We start from the raw sequence: 23651 nt of genomic DNA, 5'->3' as shown, positions 1-23651 counted from the left end.
AATTTGTAAAAGTTAATTAAAACTATGGTATATTCTATATGGCTAAGGTAAAAATCTGTTATGTATACATCATCGCCGAAGGTAAAGTACACATATGTATTGTGATTAAATATGTATATGTATATGTATTATATTCCGCTTTATATAAATATGCTATAGAAAATGATGTGGAGATAATTTTCCATCGTAATAATGAGACATTAATACGTTTCATTAAAAAATATCGGATACTTTGAGACGTTTCGGCTTTGTAATGTCGACACCGAATCTACACGTTTACAAATTGAATATTTATTAAAGATTATCTCTCGCATAACATTAAAGCATATATTTTTAGATAGAGCAGGAATGATGCTTTATAAAAATAATAAATAGTAAGGCAGATAACTTCCATACAGTCAATTTGCAGTGCATATTACGTCAAATTATGCGAAAAATGTATGAAGTATAATACCAAACAATTATTCGCTTATTAAACCAATTTTTGTAGAAAATTTTCTATACAACTAATAAATGTAAAACTAGGTTTATACATAAGGGTGTATATAAAATCGCAATCAGAACTTCAAGAGTATTAGCGATTAGATTGAAGTAAAGAATGAGACTTTATGATAATAATAATCAGTTGATTTGGTGATTTCAAACTATGAGAAAAATGTAAAACTGTTATTAATTTGAATGATTTGTAATGTTGCAATTATGAAACGCTTGTATATAGGTATATTAGTAAAACAGCAGCTCTGGTGCTTTCATTTCGGTAAAAAATCCTTCCACAAGGCGATCGAATCTACTTTTAGATACGAATATTCTATTAGTAAATAAAAAACGTATATGAGAAAGCTTGTGTTGTTAAATGTATATGAGATTAGAGCAAATGAGATTGAAAAAGGTAACTTTTTCCGGTGATCAAATTTTTAGCCGGTGAGTAGGGATTGCAAAAATACTGAAATTTCCGATATCAGTATTATTGAAATAAAAAAAAGAACAATACCGATATAACCGGTAGTTTCGGTATTTTTTTTTTAATACCGGAAAAACCAGTGCTCCCGATATCTCGAGCACCTCTTTCATGTTTTAATGTTTATTAAAAAATACGCCATAACCAAACATTCAAATATTCGGTTACAAAACTGTGAAGTAGGTACGTCCCAGTTATAAAGGATTATAATGCCTCGTAGAAATTTGTGTTTTTGTGTTTGATTTTTAGTTTTTTTTTTTTGCAATTTCAACTTAAGCTTATCGGATATCCAAACATCACCTACTGGAGATGCGAAAGTCAACCATCAGTTGGGGAATGGGGAATAAAAAATTATGAAAAAGACGTATATTGGCATATGTATATGAAAAAGACACATACAATATACATATATTTCAAAATTTAAAGTAAAAAATATGAGTTAAAATAAAGATAGTATCTCTATTTTAATTTATGAAACGTAATTTTGACAAATCTACACGTGACAGATTTTACACTCGTTATTACCATACTTATAAAAAAGTTAAATCATTTAGAATTTTTCTGAGAATAGAGATCCGTACGATATAATTGCAAAAAAAAGGGTAAAACTAGCATAATTTAACTGCAACTTCTCGAGAAATAGCGAAAAATAAATACGCAAATACTACATAAAATTATTTTACATTGAAATCCCACGCCAATAATACATATTTAATTCCCTACAATGAGCATTTTTAAAAGCTTTTATTTAGTTTGTTGTATTATCCGCTTTTATACCTGCTTTTCAAACAACATACACATCGGTCGTTTTCTTAGTTTTCAGCCATTTTAGAACAAATAAAATGTATGAATTTGAAACAAGTCGATATTTCATTTTCAACACCGGCAGTACCAAAGGCTTATTTTTGGTCAAATACGGATACTATCGGTATTGCAATCCCTATCTGTGAGTTGCAAAGGACCGTTAGAAACCCTTATTTGGAAAGATATCTGTCATCGCTTCGATCTGAGACAAGATTCCGATATAATTTTTAATGAGTTCGTTAATGATTACACTCTAGCTTCATGTCAGAGACACGAGCTTACTTCAATGTTAGCCAATGTGAACGTACATACATATGTCAGTAAAATATCAAAGCAATCTATATTAGACTCTCTATCTTCGAGAAGAATTATTGCCATTTCCAAATATTTCTTTGGAGTATTAAAGGGAAGAATCGACAACCCTTCGATTTTATTTCAATTTAAATTTTCGGCGCCTGAATGCGGTAGAGCTTTGCGTCATCATTTACTTTTCCAACCTATTCCTGCGAAAACGTCTGCTTTCAATAGCTAGTCTCTTGTAAAGGCTATCCGGCTCCTTAATGTGATTGATGAGCATTTGGACCTGTTCAATTGTCATGTTTTATGAACTGGTTAGTTTCTTGAGATTCAACACGAGACTATTTGAATGAGATGAATGATTGGAATTTTTATTTTGCTATTTTCTTTCTTTTGTTTAGTAAAACTGGTGTGACACTTTAGGGCAACCTTTCAGGTCACACTGGTCATATTATTGTTATTATTATTATAAATAATAAATTAAATAAATATTGTGGAAGTGGTTCAAAATCACAAATTTCTGACGGCTGAAAAATAATAAAAAATTACGTTCAAATAAAAAAAGTATTTGAAAAACATACCTCTTCTATAATTTGTATATAAAATTATTATTTTAAATAAAAATACCAATAATTTTATTTTACTACCACCATCTATGTTTAAAACTAAAAACTGGATAAACGTCAGACACTTTTCAGAAATTCAAATTTTAAACGCGTCTAAAACAATTTTTTTTCTCCATCGTAATGGCGGAGAATACATTTAATTATATTGATGACCAAAATGAGCAATATGGCAAAGTATGAAAACGATCGGATGAGAGGCAATTTTTTTCCTGAATTGTAATCGCAAGTGAAGCTAAAAGGAGGTATGTAAAAAATTAGATGCACATACAAAGTGTGTTCAAATTTAAATTTATACAAATTTGAATTTATACTAGAAACATTCAGATAGTATCATTATATTTAAATTAAGACACGTTTATTTTTAGTCCAATTGCCGATGTGTTTGCGAACACTCACCGAGAACTGACCACTTTGCGCGCAATTGCAATCAGTGCCAATTTCCTGTCAAAATACAATCGCCTTATTGAAACGCCTCGTAAACACACCACACAAACACATGACAATAGACACCATAAAATTCAAAAAGAAAACACACAAATCGAGCGGTACCCCTTGGAGGGATGGAGGGGAGGGGAGGGGGGGGGGTTTACCAAGGTTGTATCGGCCAAGGTTTGTCACCCCTGCCGTCGGTGACCTCGTGTTCATGGGGGGTCCCATGGACCCCACGTATTCCCATATATCTGCCGGGGGACCCCCGTCGCTAATGGCCGCAAATGCCCCTCGCACACACTCGATACATGTTTGTGTGTATGTATGTATGTAATGTGTACATAGAAATCACGGAAACCTTCGTATCTCTCCAGTATACTACATATATCATTAGGCGGCTAAAAGCATCCCGGACTATTGAGTGCGATAGATCCCTTAACAACGAATTCAATGACTTTTCGATAAGGCTGTGGAGATTTGGATGGTGATTGAGCAGATTTTCGGCCATTTTCAATGTCAATTTTTATTTTGGTTTTTGGGTGTATGTTTGTATATGTGTTACACCGAATCCATGAAATTGTCTATTACAAGCATTCGGCAAGAGAATTGCCGAATGCGTGAAAAATGCAAGCAAGTTACCCAGTTCACGGATTCCGTAAATTCTTTGCCGAATGCGTGCACTGGACAGCGTGTTATATTATAACCAAGTGTCAAAGTGACAGCTGAATAAGGATGTTTAATTTAGTTTAATTTACATATTATTATGTTCAATATGACTACATACATACATATGTTTCACTGTTAAAATATTGATCAAAATGTATAAAAATGGCATTAATTTATGTATAAGTCATATGAGATGATCGAAACATATGTATGTAGTCATATTATACATAATAATATGTAAATTAAACTAAATTAAACATCCTCATTCAGCTGTCACTTTGACACTTGTCCACGCTGTCCAGTTCTAAAAAACAACACCGGAGCGCTGCTGTCTATTTGCCGACTCCATGCTTTGAGCAGACAAATTCTTGCCGAATACACGCATTCGCCAAAAAATTTGCCAAATCCGTGAACTGGGCAACAGGCTTTCATTTTTCACGCATGTAATAGACAATTTCACGGATTCAGTGTAACATATGTACATATGTACGAAAGCCACGCGATTGAATCTCATCGAGATGAACTCGTTGGAAGGTTTTGGAGGTTTTTTATTTTATTTTTACATAGATATATACCAGGAAGGCTTGACAAGAAGACCCCAATGCACTTTCCTGGACAATTAATTACAAACAATGCAGTATTTTTTTATTATTACATAAATCACTGTATTTCCAGAAGCTGAAGAACACGAAATAACAATTAATTAATTAATTAATTACAGAATTAATCCATTGAGACATCTATGGATTTAGATTTTGAACACAATTTTTACAAATTATACACACAATAAATACAGAAGATTTGTGACAACAGGAAAGATGATTTTGCCAATTTTATGGAACCGTTTCAACAATGATCAGATAAAATTGGCAAACTCTGATAAGAAATGATCGATTTGGAGTCACAAACACCCCCAAATCTAACCAGCAGTATGGCGGATTGAACCCATTAATCAATTGGTGCTAATATATGGAATTTAGATTTGTATATATTTTGAGGAGCCAATTTTAAGGAACTATTTCAACAATGATTAGATAAAATATACTGCTTGATAGATTTGAGGGTATCTGTGAATCCAAATCGATCGTTTCTTATCAGAGTTTGCCAATTTTATATGATCATTGTTGAAACGATTCCTCGAAATTGGCAAAAATCATCTTTCCTGTTGTCACAAATCTTCTGTATTTATTGTATGTACAATTTGTAAAAATTATGTACAAATCTAAAATCCATAGATGTCTCAATGGATTCATTCTGTAATCAATTAATTAATTAATTGTTATTTCGTGTTCTTCAGCTTCTGGACGTACAGTGATTTATGTAATAATAAAATGTTGCATTGTTTGTTATTAATTGTCCAGGAAGGCGCATTGGGGTCTTCCTGTCAAGCCTTCCTTATATGTATATGTATGTATGTATATATTTGTAAAAATAAAAAATAAATATAGTATAACCACTTGTATGGAAGTAATTTCTTATAACCAATGTATGAAATTAATTCTACATTCTTCAAACGGATTAAAATCTGTTACATGAATAAAAAAATATTTCAGCTAATAATTTCCCATTGTTAAATTTATCGATTATAAAATTCAACATCACATTAACTTTTATCGGCGAGTTTTATTATGTCTAATACTATAAATTGTAAGTAGCTAACTGCTACTCTAACTACGTACAAATTTACAACTAACTGTTAGCTTGTACTTAATACGAATTAAACTTAAAATACTCGCCTCCAAATTATCCTACACCAAAATGTATACAAAATGAAACGACATCAAAATATTTTACAACGACGATTTTCATATTAATAAAATTATACGCAATATATACGTATGTATGTACCTCGCATAAAATACATTGTAAATATCATATGAACATTGTTTTTGTGCGAAAATAAACCGCCACAGTAATTGCTTTCCTGAAATTATAATCGCACTACTTGCGTATAACTTTTTTCCTATAACGAGTATTTATATACTGGTACCGCCATGTTTCGAACAACTATTCCGATTTGTGGCAATTTTCCTACTTTGCGATAAAAATGACGTCGAAGTTTTCAGACTAATTTGTTCCGGTCTATGAGGCAATGCTGAAAATTTTCGCTAATGCGAAAAAACATAAAATAAAAAGCTCCACTACACGCTCATTAATGACCGCACGGTAATAAATTTCATCTATCGGTCGGTTTCTTTGTTTGATTTTTTTTTTTCGGGAAGCTGGCCTAGTATTTTTTTTTTCGAATATAAATACGATGTGAAATAGATTTGAGAATCTTGTGAAAAAATCTTGAATCGAACCTACGCTTTTATTTGACATTTGATTCAGATTTTATGGTCGCGTCCTTTTACGACTATCAAGGGGAAGATCTTTGTCTCTGAGAACAAGATAAGTTTATTCTTAGGTTAGTACATATATCTTATATAAATTCCATTGCTTGCATGCTTATAGACTTGAAGGTAAAGCTTGATCAGTAGTGAACTGTAAATTGAATGATCAGTAACTATGTATGTAATACATATATACCAATTATGTGATGAAACTCTTATGGTTTCTACATCGAAATTTATAATTAACACTCTAATTAAATATACTAAGATATCTCAATTCGATTATTTTATAGGTCGTTTACTTTTGACCGAGTTTTTCTTCTAATAAGATCTCTCGATTATTTAAAAATTGGGTCAGACGTTAAACGATCGTTTTCCATTCGATCTGGCCATAGAACTTTATGGGGCTGTTTTAATTGATGAAATATTATCCTTTTAAAGCGTGTACATATAATTAAGATTTGCATTTTAGATTTCAGACGTAGAGACTTTAATAAGAATGTAGTATATTGAGGAATTCTCATACTATTCAAGATGAGTTTTCCGACTTTACTTAAATTTTTGAGGTAATTTGTACCATGCCCAATTTTTCCACATCGTTTAATTCATCTAAACACTCATTTCAAGTATTTTCTATTTCAAATTTTCTATTGATTATATAATTTAATTAAATAACTCATCGCAAAAGTAAATAAAATGGAAAGCTTGGAACTACCCAACCAATTATACATATGTTTATGAAGAATGATACTTGAAAAAACCACATATAATAAACAAACATCAAAGAAGCGTACAGAAATACATACATGCATATCGAAAAGCTAATACGTATAAAATCGCACACTTGGAAAACGCTTACATAATTAGTATTACAATTTTTAGTGTTTTTTCATTTCATTTCAAAGTGAGGTTAAATTTTAAAAATTTAATTAAATCTCATTTTGAGCATATTTCAAAGCTGATAAACGCAAAAATAGATATATAGTTATGTGCATAAATATGTACGCATTTTTGCATGTGTGTAAATAAAGCGAAGTATTTTATAAACAGCGGCATGGACTAGTGGACATATTATGCTTTCGAGCAGAGTGGTCACGGGTTCAAGTCCCACTTGAATCCCGTTGCTGACCAAACCTTGATTAATGACTCCAGGTCGATCGTTTCCTATCAGAGTTGGCCAATTTTTCTGATTTCTGTAAATTGGAATCTCATTTCCAATCTCTCTTGCTAATCTCAGGTTATTCAGCGTCTTGAGTTTCACCAATTTTATTATAAAATGTTGCAAAAATTTCTCCATAGATGACACTGTGGATGTTTGTATGAATTCGCAATGTATAAAATGCTTATGTATATTTTTTGAATGTATTGTATCTTTATAAGTGCACTCGTCACTTCTCTGTAAAGGCTATTTATGTTCATGTTCATGCTATTAAATACAAATTACACTGAGCAACAAAAAAAAATACCAGAGCGGAGACTAGCCAATCTTTACTAAGTTTGACCCACTGAATTTGAATATGATATTGATTTTTGTTGGTGGATGATCGTTTACGAGATATGAGCGTTTAAAATATCCGCGATTTTTACAGTTTTTTGGCTTTTGCGGTCTTTAACTCAAAATTTAGGATTGTTACGCTCAAAGTGAGTATTGGAATCAATAGTCAGATATTTTTCCTATTATTTTTTATATTTCATTGCTTTAAAATACTTCTAATTAATTGTCTAGCGAATTTTAAAAGTCAAAAATATATATATTTTTTACGGATTTTTTTTCCGTGCTATTTTTCATTTATTTGGCAAATTTTTTATTTCACCACGTTTATAAGGATCGGTTTTCTATCTCAATATTTTTTTTTATCTAAACGTACTAACTAAACCGGTAATTGCAATTTAAATGCTTTCGTTGTATATATGGTTGTATCGCGTAATATGTTAGGGCAAGCGAGAATATATTTTTGACTTTTAAAATTCGCTAGACAATTAATTAGAAGTATTTTAAAGCAATGAAATATAACAATTAATAGGAAAAATATCTGACTATTGATTCCAATACTTACTTTGAGCGTAACAATCCTAAATTTTGAGTTAAAGACCGCAAAGGCCAAAAAACTGTAAAAATCGTGGATTTTTTTAAACGCTCATATCTCGTAAACGATCACACACCAACAAAAATCAATATCATATTCGAATTCAGTGGGTCAAATTTAGTAAAGATTGGCTAGTCTCCGCTCTGGTAACTTAAAAACGTGATTTTTTGTTGCTCAGTGTTGTTACAGGAAAATAATAAAAATATCTTGTCATTATTTTCCTCTCGGAGAATAATAAAAATACCTAAATAAGAGTCTCAAAATTAAATCAACGACTTCATATTCAAAATATACAATGTTCCGTATTGTATAATTTAAATATTCAATAAATTTAAAAAAAGCACAAGGATGAATTGAAAAATGCTGTCAAACAATTTTCCACAGGAAAACTTATCCGAAAGAGCATAAAACCACTCATTCGACAGTTCGTATCAAAATTATATTTTATATTCACCTCAAAGGGGAAGGTAAGTGGGTTATAAAATATTGTCTCACGACACACAAAAGGGGGGTTTGGAAAGTTATCTTGTGCGAAATTTAATAAAATGTTTATACGAAAAGTCGATAGTAAAAACGTATATTATCATAACAATACAACCACATCGAATAAATTCTCAACACAAACCAGCAAGTATCCTAAGTTAATAATTTGCTTAGGTCGTATACCGCGAAAATGCCTTCAGCTATTGAATTAAATACATACATATACATATATATACACTTGTATATATGTACATACATATGTATATATATATATATATATATATATATTTGATAATACTGTCTCGGGGGAAAATTAAGGCGAAGTGACGAGGTTCTAAAGATGTCACGGTTTTCATCCGGAAATGAGTGTACAGCCTTCCTTCCTCACTATCGACCAATACAGTAACTCTAGTTTATATCTTCATTTCCAGCTCACGTATATGTTGTAATATAACTTAGGTTAACGGGTATGGCTAAAAAGGTCTCTACGGAATCGGTCCCTGTACGAACATTTGCGTTAAAATATCAGTTTTCAGCTGAAATGGTTTTGAATCGCTTAAGCTAGCGCGGATTAAATGTCTCACGCTCTCTCTCTCTCAGTATGGGAAAATTTTTCATCATTTTCCGGGTCTAAATTTAGACGCGCGAAAATTACTACGGCGTATCAATTATATTTGTATATATTTTGATATAATCCTTTTGATGTATTTTTATGGCGTTTATTTGTATTTTTACAAGCTTTTTATTAGTTTCACTTGGTTAGTTAGACGAAGTTCCAAACCGTATGAAATTTGTGAGCTGATTTTTAACTACTTTCACCGTTCCGATTGATTTAATTTTGATTTTTAGCTGCTTTTTATTACTAGGAAATTATGTTCACAATACATCTTATATCTATTTTAATAGCTACTGATCTACTGATCATTTTCTATTTTACAATTTAATTTAATTTGGTTAGTAATCATAGTATTATATTATTCTAATGTTAATCTACAGCATAGTAATAGGAAAAAGAGCTCAAAAACCTATTTACAATCATTCCGATTGATTTAATATTTTACCAACATACAAAAAACTAGCTCTCATTAATGGTATAAAATGTGTCTAGAATGTGAAGAGTTTAAACATTAAAAATTACATCGCAATCATCTGTAAGATCGACGTGATGACAGCTGGCTATTTAAATGCCCCTTTTAACTTCACATGTTTTATAGTTGAACAGTTATTACAGTTACTTTTTTCACACTATCTCATAACCGATAGTGGTTTGCATGTAATGCTTAAAGGTATAAAATGTGTCTACAATGTGAAGAGTTTAAACATTAAAAATTACATCGCAATCATCTGTAAGATCGACGTGATGACAGCTGGCTATTTAAATGCACCTTTTAACTTCATAGTTGAACAGTTATAACAATTACTTTTTTCACACTATCTCATAACCATCAGCATAGATCAGTAGTTAGCGTGTAATTCTTTAAACTGAGTGGTCACGAGTTCAATCTCTGGCCCGATGCTGCTGCCCATGTCTTATATACATATGTGACTTGATACTAAAGTTGCGTTGATACTAAGCACCGAGGGTTCAACGGGGTTCGATCCCATGAGCTGACCTCGATTCAAAAGAATTTATTCCAAGTATAATCTTTAATGCTGCTGGTCAGACTTGGATATTTGTGACTCCAAGTCGACCGTTTCCTATCAGAGTTTGTCAATTTATCTAATTTCATTGTTGAAGCGGTTCCTCCATCAACTTGGCAAAAACCATCCTTCCCACTATGTCACCACTATTTTAATGTGATTTAAAAAAAAATATTATCAATAGCATAGATGTCTCGCAAATTTTCTTATATACAGTATTTGTATTATGCTTATATGTATGGTCACAGTGACGCGTTCGAGTATTCTATAATGTCAATGTGGCTTATATGTAAATGAATAAATAATGATAGCGTTTTCAAAATAATAATACGACAAATAGTTGAAAACCTATTTTTAGTATGAGGCGTTTTTTTTATAATAAGGTGCCTGTAATTGAAGTGCTTATTAATTCAAATTGAGTCAATTTATTCTAGTTTGTATAAAATTATTATACATATACATATGTAGAATGAAACATCGATGAGTGTTCTTTTCATACCTGGAAATTAAAAGCTCCTTAACTTGTAATTAAATTTCATTGATATTATTTAGAAAACGTGTACTTTTACACTTTTACACTGCATATAATTTTCGTTCTAGATAATTCGGCATATCGTATTAAATAGATATTTTTGTTCCACGGTTCAATTAAATTTTAAATGTGAATTTACTGATACAATACGATAATAATAGCCCAAATTATTGTATATAATATGAAGATATTTATATAATTTTCATTGAAAATGATGCAAAATCGACCACATTTAATTTATCATATCAAAGTTTAAACACTTAAAATTACAATTATATGTTAAATTATCTGATACTAATTGACATATACATATGTATAATTTTTTTTTGATTTTTAAATGCTTTTTATTATTACGAAATTATGTTCACAATACATCTTATATCTATTTTAATAACTACTGATCTAGTAATCATAGTGCTATATTATTCTAATGTTAATGTACAGCATAATAGGAAAAAGAGCTCAAAACCTTTTTACAATTCTTATATATATTTAATATGATACATAGTTCAAAATAGTAATCTTTTATCAATAATTTAAATATATTCAAAGAGTAATATATAAATCAGCTGCTTAATTCCTTGCTAACTTTCATTGAATTTTTCTTAAAATACTTTTTCGTAAGACCTCAATACATTCTAATTTAATATATTTGTAAGGCACGAAATCTACTTTTCTTGACAATGTAAATGTACTCTCAATATTCAAACAGACCGATAAAAATGTGGCTGACCAACGGGTTATATATTTATCCGGTAAATTTCCTAAAAGTTTTTCCAAATAGACCTTTTTTTATTCAATATAAATACAGTTTGACATTTAGAATTCGAGCAATATAAAATAATGGGACATTGCGATTCAAAAAAGACGAAATCTCGGTATATTGACATAATATTATAAAAAAAATATAAAAAACACTTTCTCTTACATGTATGTACGTATGTATATATAATAATAGGTATAGATTTATGAAATAAGATATTATCGAAAGCTAATGGAAGAGTGTTTTTCAATATGAAAATATTTTCATTCTATTAACCACAACAAAGGGAGTGAAAAATGTATACGAAGCATAGATAAAATTTAAGAAGTAATAAAATTTCAATATATATATTTAAATGTAACATATATTATATCACAGTATAGAAAGTGAATTCGTATAAAAGCTTACAACAAACGAAAACCTCAACTATTCCGCATGCCTAATTAATTGAAATTAAAAGTAACCGGATGTAAATTTGCGAATTCCCACCTCAAAGGAGTCTTGCTAAGTTTTCATCAAACTAATTACGGGAAAATTCGTTTAAATCGAGCCGGGATTTGTTGTTAAACTTTTGTCCCGCGTTTCCCTCCGCTAGTCACTTTTCCAATACAATTCGGTCTATTCCCAATATGTATATGTATAATAATAATTTTCACATAGGGGATAGCAATAATCTGGAATTCCTCTCATCTTAAAGTTTCGTCTTGAATAATCTCCTAGATCCGATTTTCAACAAGTCGAATCGGCGTAATGGAAATTCCGAACTGTTGCCAAAAATCGAACGTCTCTAATATTCGACGAAGATCAAACTCATTACGAGGCCGATCGTTCGGTTCGAGTTAAAAACAATCGGATCGTTAACACCTGATTTATCGCAATCGAGCGTGAAAGTGAAAGTATTTTGAATGATTGTTTGGAAATTTCAGCTCGGCGAAATGCCGGCAATTGTCCAATAAACGGATTCCGAAGATAAAGTTTGTCAAACAATTTTACGTGGTAAAAATAACTTATCAAATTCTTGCAGTTTGTTTCTTTTCATTTCATTTTTTTGTTCGCGTTTTTTACCCCGCACAGGGGTGAAGTTTTTGTTAGTTTAAATTTTCAAACTTGCAAAAGTTCGACGATCACCTATCAAAATGAAAAGAATTTATTTGATATTCTTGAAAGTCTTTCCAGAATCCGTATACTTTTACAAACTTATATATATATATATATATATATATATATATATATATATATATATATATATATATATATATATATATATATATATATATATATATATATATATATATATATATATATATATAAAAAATATATATATATATATATATATATATATATATATATATATATATATATATATATATATATATATACATATATATATATATATATATATATTTTTTTTTTTTATTACAATCAATGGACAATCAATATATATATATATATATATATATATATATATATATATATATATATATATATATATATATATATATATATATATATATATATATATATATATATATATATATATATATATATACATATATATATATATATATATATATATATATATATATATATATATATATATATATATATATATATATATATACATATATATATATATATAGGATCCGGATGTGAAGGATTCCAAGTGAAACGCGCAGATTAAGTCAGAACTATTTATTGTACACGCTCTTCGGGCTTGTCCTCCAACAAGTGACCATAACAACACGCATCCGGTCTTTCCCAGGCATACCACACACACTCTATCTCGGCTCGTTTAAAAATCAATTCTACATTCGGTCATTCCTGACTGTCATTCGCCCTCGGATGACATTCTTCGTCTTTTATATTTTTACAGCATTTCATCTCACATTCTTTTACATTTCATCTTCTACTCTATACAATGTATCATCTTACATTCTTTTAAAACATTTCCTCTATCATCCTCAACAATGTTTCATCTCACATTCTTTTACATTTCATTTTCCACTCTATACAATGTATCATCTTACATTCTTTTAAAACATTTCCTCTATCATCCTCAACAATGTTTAATCTTCCATTCCATAAAATCATCTTATATTCTCCTAAACATGCTTTCAATTGTCACAATTACAATTTAAATCACAATTACAATCATCATCACAATTACAATCATCATCACAACTACATTTCAATACACTTATACATCAATCATTTCACAATTTACATAACAATTACAATTATAACAAATTAATCGTTACACATTTCACTACAAATCAATTTTTTCATTTCAACACAATTCAATCTTCAATAAAGTTACACATAACAATTAAAGTTACACATAAATCATCACAATTACAATTTAAAATTATGTCAAGCAATACAAAACATTAAAATCAATACCTTTACAATGACAAGTTAAATCTTTACATCGGAAACAATCACATTTTATAACATTACTAGAATTAGCAATAAAACATTAAAATCAATACCTTTACAATGACAGGTTAAATCTTTACACCGGAAACAATCACATTTTAAAACATTACTAGAATTAGCAATAAACATTAAAATCAATACCTTTACTATGACAGGTTAAATCTTTACATCGGAAACAATCACATTTCAAAACATTACTAGAATTAGCAATAAAACATTAAAATCAATACCTTTACAATGACAGGTTAAATCTTTACATCGGAAACAATCACATTTTAAAACATTACTAGAATTACATTTCAATACAGTTATCTTATATTCTTCTAAGCATGTAACCAAATTAAAACATGATTCAATATACAAAGCACTTCCCAAAAATACTAGAATAAGCAATAAAACATTACACTTTTCAATCATCAAATTACAAGTAAGGCTTAACTAAAAACCCTCCAGGCATTTCACTTATTCTCTAATTCACAAACGCACACTTCACTTCCATCGGTGCAACTTAAATACTATCCAATGCCCGTGGCGATTCTCCTTGAGCATCCGATGAATCTGCCGTCACCCCACAGATTTTCTGCTAGTAATTTACCATAAATGAAGTCAACACATATTGGTTCTGGCTCACTGATACATCCAGTAAGTCTTTTCTCAATCCATGGTTCCATTTTCTTTTCCATTGAATTAACATCAATCCGACTACGACCAAGCTTGAAAGTGAATACAGTGTCTTTTGGTGTTGAAATTTTGACTGGGTCCCTTAATCCTTCTTGTGATTTAGCCATATCTTTCTCTTTGTCTTTATGTTTTTCCTTTTCTTTATTCTCATCTTCAGAATTCTTCAAATGACTATAATCCTTAGATCCTTTTCCAAATTGATCATCAGGTGGTTCATCTGTATTTGAAAACGGTATGTCTCCGTAGTCCCAAAGTCTTCCTCTTTGCAAACCATCACCGTCCATACTTCCATCAGCCAGGTTCACACCTCCATCAGCCATGTTCGCATCGTCCTCTTCATCATTGGAAACAATGAGTTCTCTTTGAGCAGACATCTCTCGTGAAGCCCGTTGCTGCAAAGGTCTTTTTCTGTGCAAACCATCACTGTTCACACTTACATCAGCCATGTTAACATCTCCATCAGCCATGTTCGCATCGTCCTCTTCATTATTGGAAACAATGAGTTCTCTTTGAGCAGACATCTCTCGTGAAGCCCGTTGCTGCAAAGGTCTTTTTCTGTGCAAACCATCACTGTTCACACTTACATCGGCCATGTTTACATCTCCATCAGCCATGTTCGCCTCGTCCTCTTGTGTTAGAATACTGACTGGTTCTCTTATTTCTTCTTGTATTGGAATACTGACTGGTTCTCTTATTTCTTCTTGTATTGTCAAGACAGTCTTTGTTTTGGTGCTGTTACATTGAGCTGATATGTGCCCAAACTCGTTACAATTGAAACAACGAGTTCCTCTCGTCTTAAACCTACAGTCGGCTGCTAAATGACCACGTCCACCACAATTGTAGCATCGTGAACTCAGTCTTTCTCGGTTTCTTACGGTTTCTCACGGGCCCCGTCACCCTGGGTTCGTCGTCTGGTGTTTCACCGGCCCCACTTGAATCGGAGTCAATGGGCTCTGCTTGAGCAAGCATTTCTCGTTCTTCAAAGACGAGCTCTTCGTCATCCCACTGGAACTCTTCTATCAGCTTCTGCTTAAGGATAGTCCATGATATAATTATCCCCTCTGAATCCAGGAACATTCTCGCTGTTCCTACGCAATATATTCTCCCGTAGACCAGTTGCTCCAGGGGCGTCCAGTGGAAGAACTTCGCAAATTCTTCCATGTGCTCAATCCACCGGCTGATTGGCACACCGCCAATCCCCTTAAACCGTGGCGCGTAAGTCTCGAATTTGTCTCTGTCAAAATATGGCACTTCGTCTTCTTCTTCCTCTTCATCGTCGTCGTCATCATCTTCGTCTAAGTCCGCGAACCTCTGCATCTCCACGACAGTTAGCCGACGTAAAACTGACGCTGACATTGGCGCTATCGTCTTGGATATCATCATCGTCGTGTGGCGTGTTCGCTGACGTGACGTCACCGACGTCACGGGCTTCCGCATTCTCGTCATCGCGCGCGCGTCCTAACCTCAACTGTCAAAACTCCGCGTCGTCGTCTGACCGCTTCTGGCTGTCACTCGAAATGTCTTCAGGCATCCCGGACAAAGCCCCCAAATATAGGATCCGGATGTGAAGGATTCCAAGTGAAACGCGCAGATTAAGTCAGAACTATTTATTGTACACGCTCTTCGGGCTTGTCCTCCAACAAGTGACCATAACAACACGCATCCGGTCTTTCCCAGGCATACCACACACACTCTATCTCGGCTCGTTTAAAAATCAATTCTACATATATATATATATATATTTTTTTTTTTTTTATTACAATCAATGGACACTCGTCATTACAGATCGCTCCAATGCGACAGGTGTACGAGAACGGTCAGACAACGTATACAGTACGTTCAATAAACATCGAATACAATAATTAATCACGTACAGAAATAATAATCATAGATTACTATGGATTATTTTTAGATTTTGTGCACAATTATTATACACATAATAAACACGAAATTACAGAGACATCTATATATTTCAGATTTCTGTGTATAATTTCTACAAATTATACACACAGATTTTTGTGACAACAGGAAATGATCTATTACCAATTTTCAGGAACCGTTTCAACAATGATCAGATAAAATTGGCAAACTCCGATAGAGAAACGATCGATTTGGAGTCACAAAACCCCCAAATCTAACCAGCAGTTTGACGAGTCGAACCATCGATCGCAGTGGTGCTAAATATGTACGCTACCATTAAGCCAAACTGCTGGCTATATATATATATATATATATATATATATATATATATATATATATATATATATATATATATATATATATATATATATATATATATATATATATATATATATATATATATATATATATATATATATATATATATATATATATATATATATATATATATATATATATATATATATATATATATATATATATATATATATATATATATATATATATGTAAGGCTACATATTTTGTTTGTCAAACATTTTTTAAATTGATTCGAACAATAAGGACCGACTCATATTTCAAATTTTTATTTCAATCGAACATGTACACTCACCATTAAAGATCGCTTGAAAGCGACGAGTGTACTAATACAGATACAATACAATAATACAATCAATATAAGCATTGTTGAGGGGGGGTTAGCCACGTGTTGTGGCCCACGCGATCTCTAGGGAACGTTCATGAAGCGTTCTCCGTCTCACCAGTTGCACGAATAAAGAATTGCAGACGAACGGTTTGAATAAAAAAAACAATTTATTTTAATATTCAGTACAAGAGTTGATTACGGACTAACTTAAATTCTAACAATATTGAGTTTATATACTCTTTAGCAAACAATGAATGTGTTGAAGACACGTTTTGTACAATCTTGGTTAGTCAGTGCATGGGTGTGGTGGATATAATAGTATTATTCATTAACTATGTGTGTCATTAATCAATGGTGCATTTATAAAATTAGGTGTGTCTTATCTCTACTGGTTAGTCGTTTGTTCTTTATATTAATCATGTGACAACGAAGGAGTCATATGATGGCGTCGTAGAAATGACGAATTTGCGAGTACATGAGTACACTGGTAGAGGTACAATGATGAGTACAATGGTAGAGGGTTGTCTTCAGCCCTTAACTCACGCGTGTGATGCAGATGAAAATATAATATGCACGTACACCATTATGGCGAGAAAAAGATTAGTAACATGACTGAGACCCCAACTGACGGTGCGGTCGTTTGACAAATGCTTATTTGCCATTTGCCAAAATGTTGCCATGTGCTAAAAAGCTAGTAATGTTTAATTGCCCGATCATTCATATATGGTTTAATAACTTTAATTGACTACGGGTAACATTCTCTTCTCAAAACATAGCAAATAGTTGACTTTTGTCTCGAACAAGCATTTTATACAATGCGAATTAATAAAAACATCATCCACAGTGACATCTATGGAAATATGTTTGCAGCATTTCATTATAGAAATTGGCAAACAACAAACCGCTGAATTACTTGAGATTTGCAACAGAGATTAGAAAGCAGATGGCAATTTACAGGAACCGTTTCAATGAAAATCAGAAAAATTGGCAAACTCCTGACTTGTAGTCACAAATCACGGTTTGGCCAACAGCTACTAGTGGGAATCGAACCGTGACAACTATACTTAAAAGCATAATATCCTAAACATTAATCTACGCTGCTGATTAATGAACATACATATTTTTACTTTGAAAAATACATTTATAAATGTAATGGATTTTTAATATAAAAACTAGCATCAGTTTATAATATAATACATCATGTATACAATTGCACTAAGTTGAGTGTGTGTAAAATACTTTTGAAGAGTTTATGTTATATTTAACACATTGCCCGATTCTCACCTGGAAAAACATGTACATATTAAATGTTAAATACCGGTAATGTATACAAAAAATGTACGTTTTAAACGGATCAAAATTAATCTGAATAAAGTATGGCTATAGTGATTTCTAAAACGAAGATATATATCGTATAGTATCAGTAAACAAAATATTCATTTGATAATTACATCATATAATGATTAGTTTGGTATTATTTTTAGTACTCCTTCTTTATATTTATTTTATTAAATTTATTAAAATATATTATCGTTTGAAAAACTTTGGAGAAAGATCGCTCTCACCACAGTGTGAGAGAATATTTGACATATTGTAAATTTGTGAAAACCGGATGATTTGTGTGGTTAAATCGAATTCCAGTGTCGTCCCTTTTATGAAAATAATTAAATTTCGTCACAATGGGGCTTTAATCTGGTCAAATAATCACAATAATTACATTGAGCAACAAAATATCACGTTTTATACTTACCGAAACGGATATTAATCAATCTTTCATTCAATATACGTAGTATTGCATGTGTAAAAAAAGTACACATGCAAACTTTGAAAACTCGCTAGATAATTAATTATGACCGCTGAGAATATTTCGTAATTGTAACTTAAAACTCATTTACCGCTTAAATAAGTATGCTTAAATAAAATAAAAACAAACCATTCTAAACGCGATGAAATATAGAACTGACTCAATAAAGCATATAAGTTCTAGAAAAAAATGTGTAAAATTGCATGTTTTTCACTTTAAAAATTCGCTTAATAATTAATTATACGTATTTTAAATCTATCAAAAATTACAATCAATAGTAAAAACATGTGACTGTTGATTCCAATACTCACTTTTGGCACGGCAATACTATGCAACTATATAACCAGCAAAATAGACTAGTGGTTAGCATATAATGCTTTGAACAAAATAGTTACGGGTTCAAATTCCACTGGTCAGAACTTGGATTTGTGACTCCAGGTCGATCGTTTCCTATCAGAGTTTTCCAAATAATCCGATTTTCATTGGAACGGTTCCAAATAATTGGCAACCTTACCGATTTTTTCGCAAATCTCGAGATTGCAGCAATCTCAATTTCGCTGAACTATATAAAATGCAGCAATATTTACAAATTTGACCATATATATGTCTGTTGATGTTAATTGATATGTATTTTCTGAATTTAGCTGAATTGTTTAAAAATGCTGCAAATTTACAAATATGACCATTGATGTCTCTGTAGGTGTTAATTGATTTGTATTTACTTTGAATAATACTAATAAAACCCGTATAAAATGTACAATGTTTCTGGCCTGGAAGGCGCATTGAGGTTACCTGTTAGGCCTTCCTGGTATAATTTAAAAAATAAAATGTATTTAAGGCAAGGCAGTTCAATACAAATATGAAAAAATGTTGCGCATTTTTTTGATAGCTTAACACATTTTATACCAGGAAGGCCTTACAGGTAAACCCCAATGCGACTTCCTGGCCAATAACAATACAACATTTTTATACAATAACAAACAATATAACATTTTTATTATACAAGTCGCTGAATTACGAGACACTGAAAACTCGCTAATTTACGAGACATCTATGAATTGTACATTAATCATAATCAAATAGTGGTGACATAGAAGGTAGGAAGGTTTTTAGCCAATTTGTAATCGGGAACCGTTTCAAGAATGAAATCAGAGAAAATTGGCAATCTCTGATAAGAAGCGATCGACCTGGAGTCACAAATATCCAGGTTTGACGAGCAGCACTACAGATATTTTTTTTTCAATCGAGGTCAGCTCATGGGATCGAACCCGGCACCCCTCGGTGTTAGGAAGAAGCTTAACGACCGAGCTATGTTGCTGGCTTATATGTCATAAACGAGATTAATCATTGTCATATTCAGTGGATAAAATTTAGTAATGATTGATTAGTTTCCACTCCGGTTATAATTTTTTGTTGCCTAGTTTTAAATAATTATACAATAAATTGCATAGCTTTTTTTTAATATAAGCAAAAATGGACAGATACTTAAAATAATCTACATATGAACAGGAACTATTATTGAATACTAATATTAAATCGATTAAAATTTTGTAAATTTATATATTTATTTGGCTATTTTTTTTCTTATTGAGATATATGTATGTATGTAACGAGACGTTAATTCCTAGCCCACATACATAGCAGTGAAAATATATAAATAAAGTACTGAAAATAAACGGCCTGAAAATGATTCAATTTACTGTGTGAACTTCATTCATTACTATAACAAATTTAATTTTCATTTTCTCAAAAAGATCAACGCCTATAATTCTAAATTGAGTTTGCCGTAATATTGAATTTAAGCGGACTTTATTTTAAAGTACGCAAATATTGAATTTTCCAAGCGAACCTTATCCGTCAAAGCACCATATTTTTTCAAGTATTGAGTAGAGTTTCGTACGTTGAGAAATTCAAACCCAAAGAGAAAAACTCAACATTTCAACCTCACATACATATGTATATATTTCGCTTCAAATATCAAATCGCAAAAAGATTTTCACAATACGTTCAAAAACCGATCCAACATAACCCGACTCGAACTTCAAAGCCTTAGAAAACTTGAACGCACACTAATACTACAATATATGTACATACTCGAAAGTTAGAACATCCACATTACATTTAACGTATAGAGCCATGACACACCGCGCCACGGTTTTCCCGGCTTTTCCGGAAGGCGATAGTGGAAATTCGAAAGCGTAACGTAAACGTACCGTAAGTCGCTCGCACGCAATATTCCCAAAGAGCACTTTGAGCAACGGTGAAATTTAATCACAGTGCAAATTCGACATTCCAATTCCACGTCCTGGCGTGACCCATTAATCTCCGGCTTGAACTTGACTTTGAGCCTTAAACCTCCCCTTCCCCAAGCCTCCTCCTATGGCGTGACCTCTCCCAATAGAGGCTAAAAGCCCCAAGCTCTAGACCCCATAAGGGATAACAACCGAACGGTTCGTAGATTTTTATAGGGCGACACAATACCGAAAAACCCCTACCAAAAATTGGATGGGATATCTTCATCTTTGTTAACGATCTTTTTATTTATTTTTTGCTTAAAAAATATACAGGCTTGACGCCGACGACATTTATATCAATTACGTCGTCGCTTTTCGTTTTATTGTATGAATTTTCAAAGGCGATGTGTAAATAATGAAATTTCTTCGCTTTTCTTGTGTGTGTGTATTCTGGTGTTGAGGAGATGTGCAAATTTCACTGTCGCAGTTTTCCGAAGCGAGCTCGTTATATTTTAATGTGATTGTATTGAATTCGCGTTTCTCTTTGACGCTCCGTTCTATTGCTATTACTAAGATTTTAATAATAATATCATATTTTTTATGTAACTTAGTGATTGAACGCTTCAGCGGACCTTTTTTTGTATCGTATTATTATTATATTATATATAAAAAAATACGAATTTCTTTCGGATACATTTTATTATTAGGCAATTGACGACGATTTTATTTTAAATAAAAACGTAAGAATCAAAACTTATACGATATAATAAGTTATGCCACTTTTACACAAACATAAAATCTTTTTTAACAAAGTTTATTAAAAGTTTAACACATACGTACATACAAACGAACATACATATTTCATATTAACGGGATATCATTTCCGTATTTAATTTCCTGATGATTTCCATGTGTATTTTACATCATTTAACAGATCGATAGTCAAAAGTATACAGTAATCAAATTTAATGTTTTTCAGTATAAATTGCATATACATAATACATACATATGTACATGTAGTGATTCAAATAGTGTGATATGATGATTATTTCTCATATTATTTTTTTTTAATTTTTTTCAATGTATAGGTATATAAAAATTTTATGCCATCAATAACAATGATCGTTTATAATAATACAATACATTCAAAGCTTTATAACATTTCGACTCTGAAATATAAATATTGATAATTCATATCATTTACTTATTATAGACGAAACATATGGATTGATTATTTTTGTATATAAGATTCCAAAGATAACGGTACATAGAATACAATGGAGACATATATGGACAATCAATCATTTTTTTTATATAAAACAAATTTGCCAGAAATTGCATTATGTAGGTAGCATATTTTTATAAAATTCAACAAATTCGAGATGCTAATAACCCAAATTTTCAATAAACTAAATGGAAAGATACCTATTTATTAGATCCGTTACAACAATTAAGCTATGAGATAGTTTGTCTGTATGTTAATAACCTCAAGATTTCGCTAGCAGCATATTTGGCATATTTTACCAATGCACAACGCTGTGGCAATTATATTTGTTTAAAAACTTAAATATTATATAATATAAATATTTAATCTCCTTCGCAATGCGTTCATGTTCAAATATTTCTAATAAGATTGTATTCAATCGATTTTGTATTCAAACATTTCACTGAAAATGTCGCAGGAAAATTCATATTATAAATATAACGAAAGCGTACAGGAGTATTTTCAGATATTTTAAAATAACCATAAATAATCTACATACGTATGATGAATTCCTGTGAGAATATAAATCCAAATAAATATTTGAAAAGTTGCAAAGCTTTTTTTACACGACATTCACATGGGACATAAATATGGCATGTTTTTCATATTAAAGTTTATCGAAATGCCTATACGAAATACTTGCTACAAATATATAAAGAACGTTCGGGAAAACCTCACACTTTTCCAAAGGGTATAATACGTAAACAGATAATGGTGGAACCCAAACTATTACACGCGCTTAATTTCGACACGTACAGAAATGAAAACGTTTGCCGATCTCACTCAAGCGCTCTTAGCATCTATGAAATCCCAGTTTTTCCCCGAAGGAATGAGGAAAAGGTACCGGGACTGAGGGGGAGAGGGGGGTGTGTGGAAAGGGTTTAGAGCCCGTGGAAAACATAAATGACACAGCGTTTGCAAAAGGATGCTGTGACGTAGCAATTCGGCGGTCGACTATGGCTATTCCATTTATACAGAACGACTGCTAGAAAAACCCGTTCTACGTGTTTTTACGTACGTATTGTGTTTTCAGTTTTATCTCGAGAACG

The 23651-nt window shown here is 31.5% G+C and overlaps 2 protein-coding genes across 3 annotated transcripts in view; one reads left to right on the top strand and one right to left on the bottom strand.

Annotated features, from left to right (window-relative positions):
• The window catches only part of LOC143915313 (thyrotropin-releasing hormone receptor-like), a 205703-nt gene that overhangs the window by 111092 nt on the left and 70960 nt on the right, over nucleotides 1–23651 (top strand). The gene's annotated exons all lie outside the window — the stretch shown is intronic.
• LOC143915327 (uncharacterized) lies at nucleotides 13299–16381 on the bottom strand. Of its 2 annotated transcripts, none has more exons than XM_077435933.1 (2): nucleotides 15416–16381; nucleotides 13299–15378 (listed from the first exon to the last, which is right to left on the bottom strand). In XM_077435933.1, exon 2 carries the CDS (start codon nucleotides 15348–15350, stop codon nucleotides 14571–14573), a length of 780 nt encoding a protein of 259 aa, XP_077292059.1. In that variant the 5' UTR covers nucleotides 15351–15378; nucleotides 15416–16381; the 3' UTR covers nucleotides 13299–14570. The 2 variants fall into 2 exon arrangements, 1 of the variants encoding a protein (XP_077292059.1); XR_013260900.1 differs by having other exon boundaries at nucleotides 13300–14252; nucleotides 14403–16375.

The sequence above is a fragment of the Arctopsyche grandis genome, chromosome 8 (assembly GCF_051622035.1).
Source record: "Arctopsyche grandis isolate Sample6627 chromosome 8, ASM5162203v2, whole genome shotgun sequence".
NCBI lineage: Eukaryota > Metazoa > Arthropoda > Insecta > Trichoptera > Hydropsychidae > Arctopsyche > Arctopsyche grandis.
The sequence above is the reverse complement of the archived record's forward strand: the minus strand, read 5'-3'. Positions and strand labels throughout refer to the sequence as shown.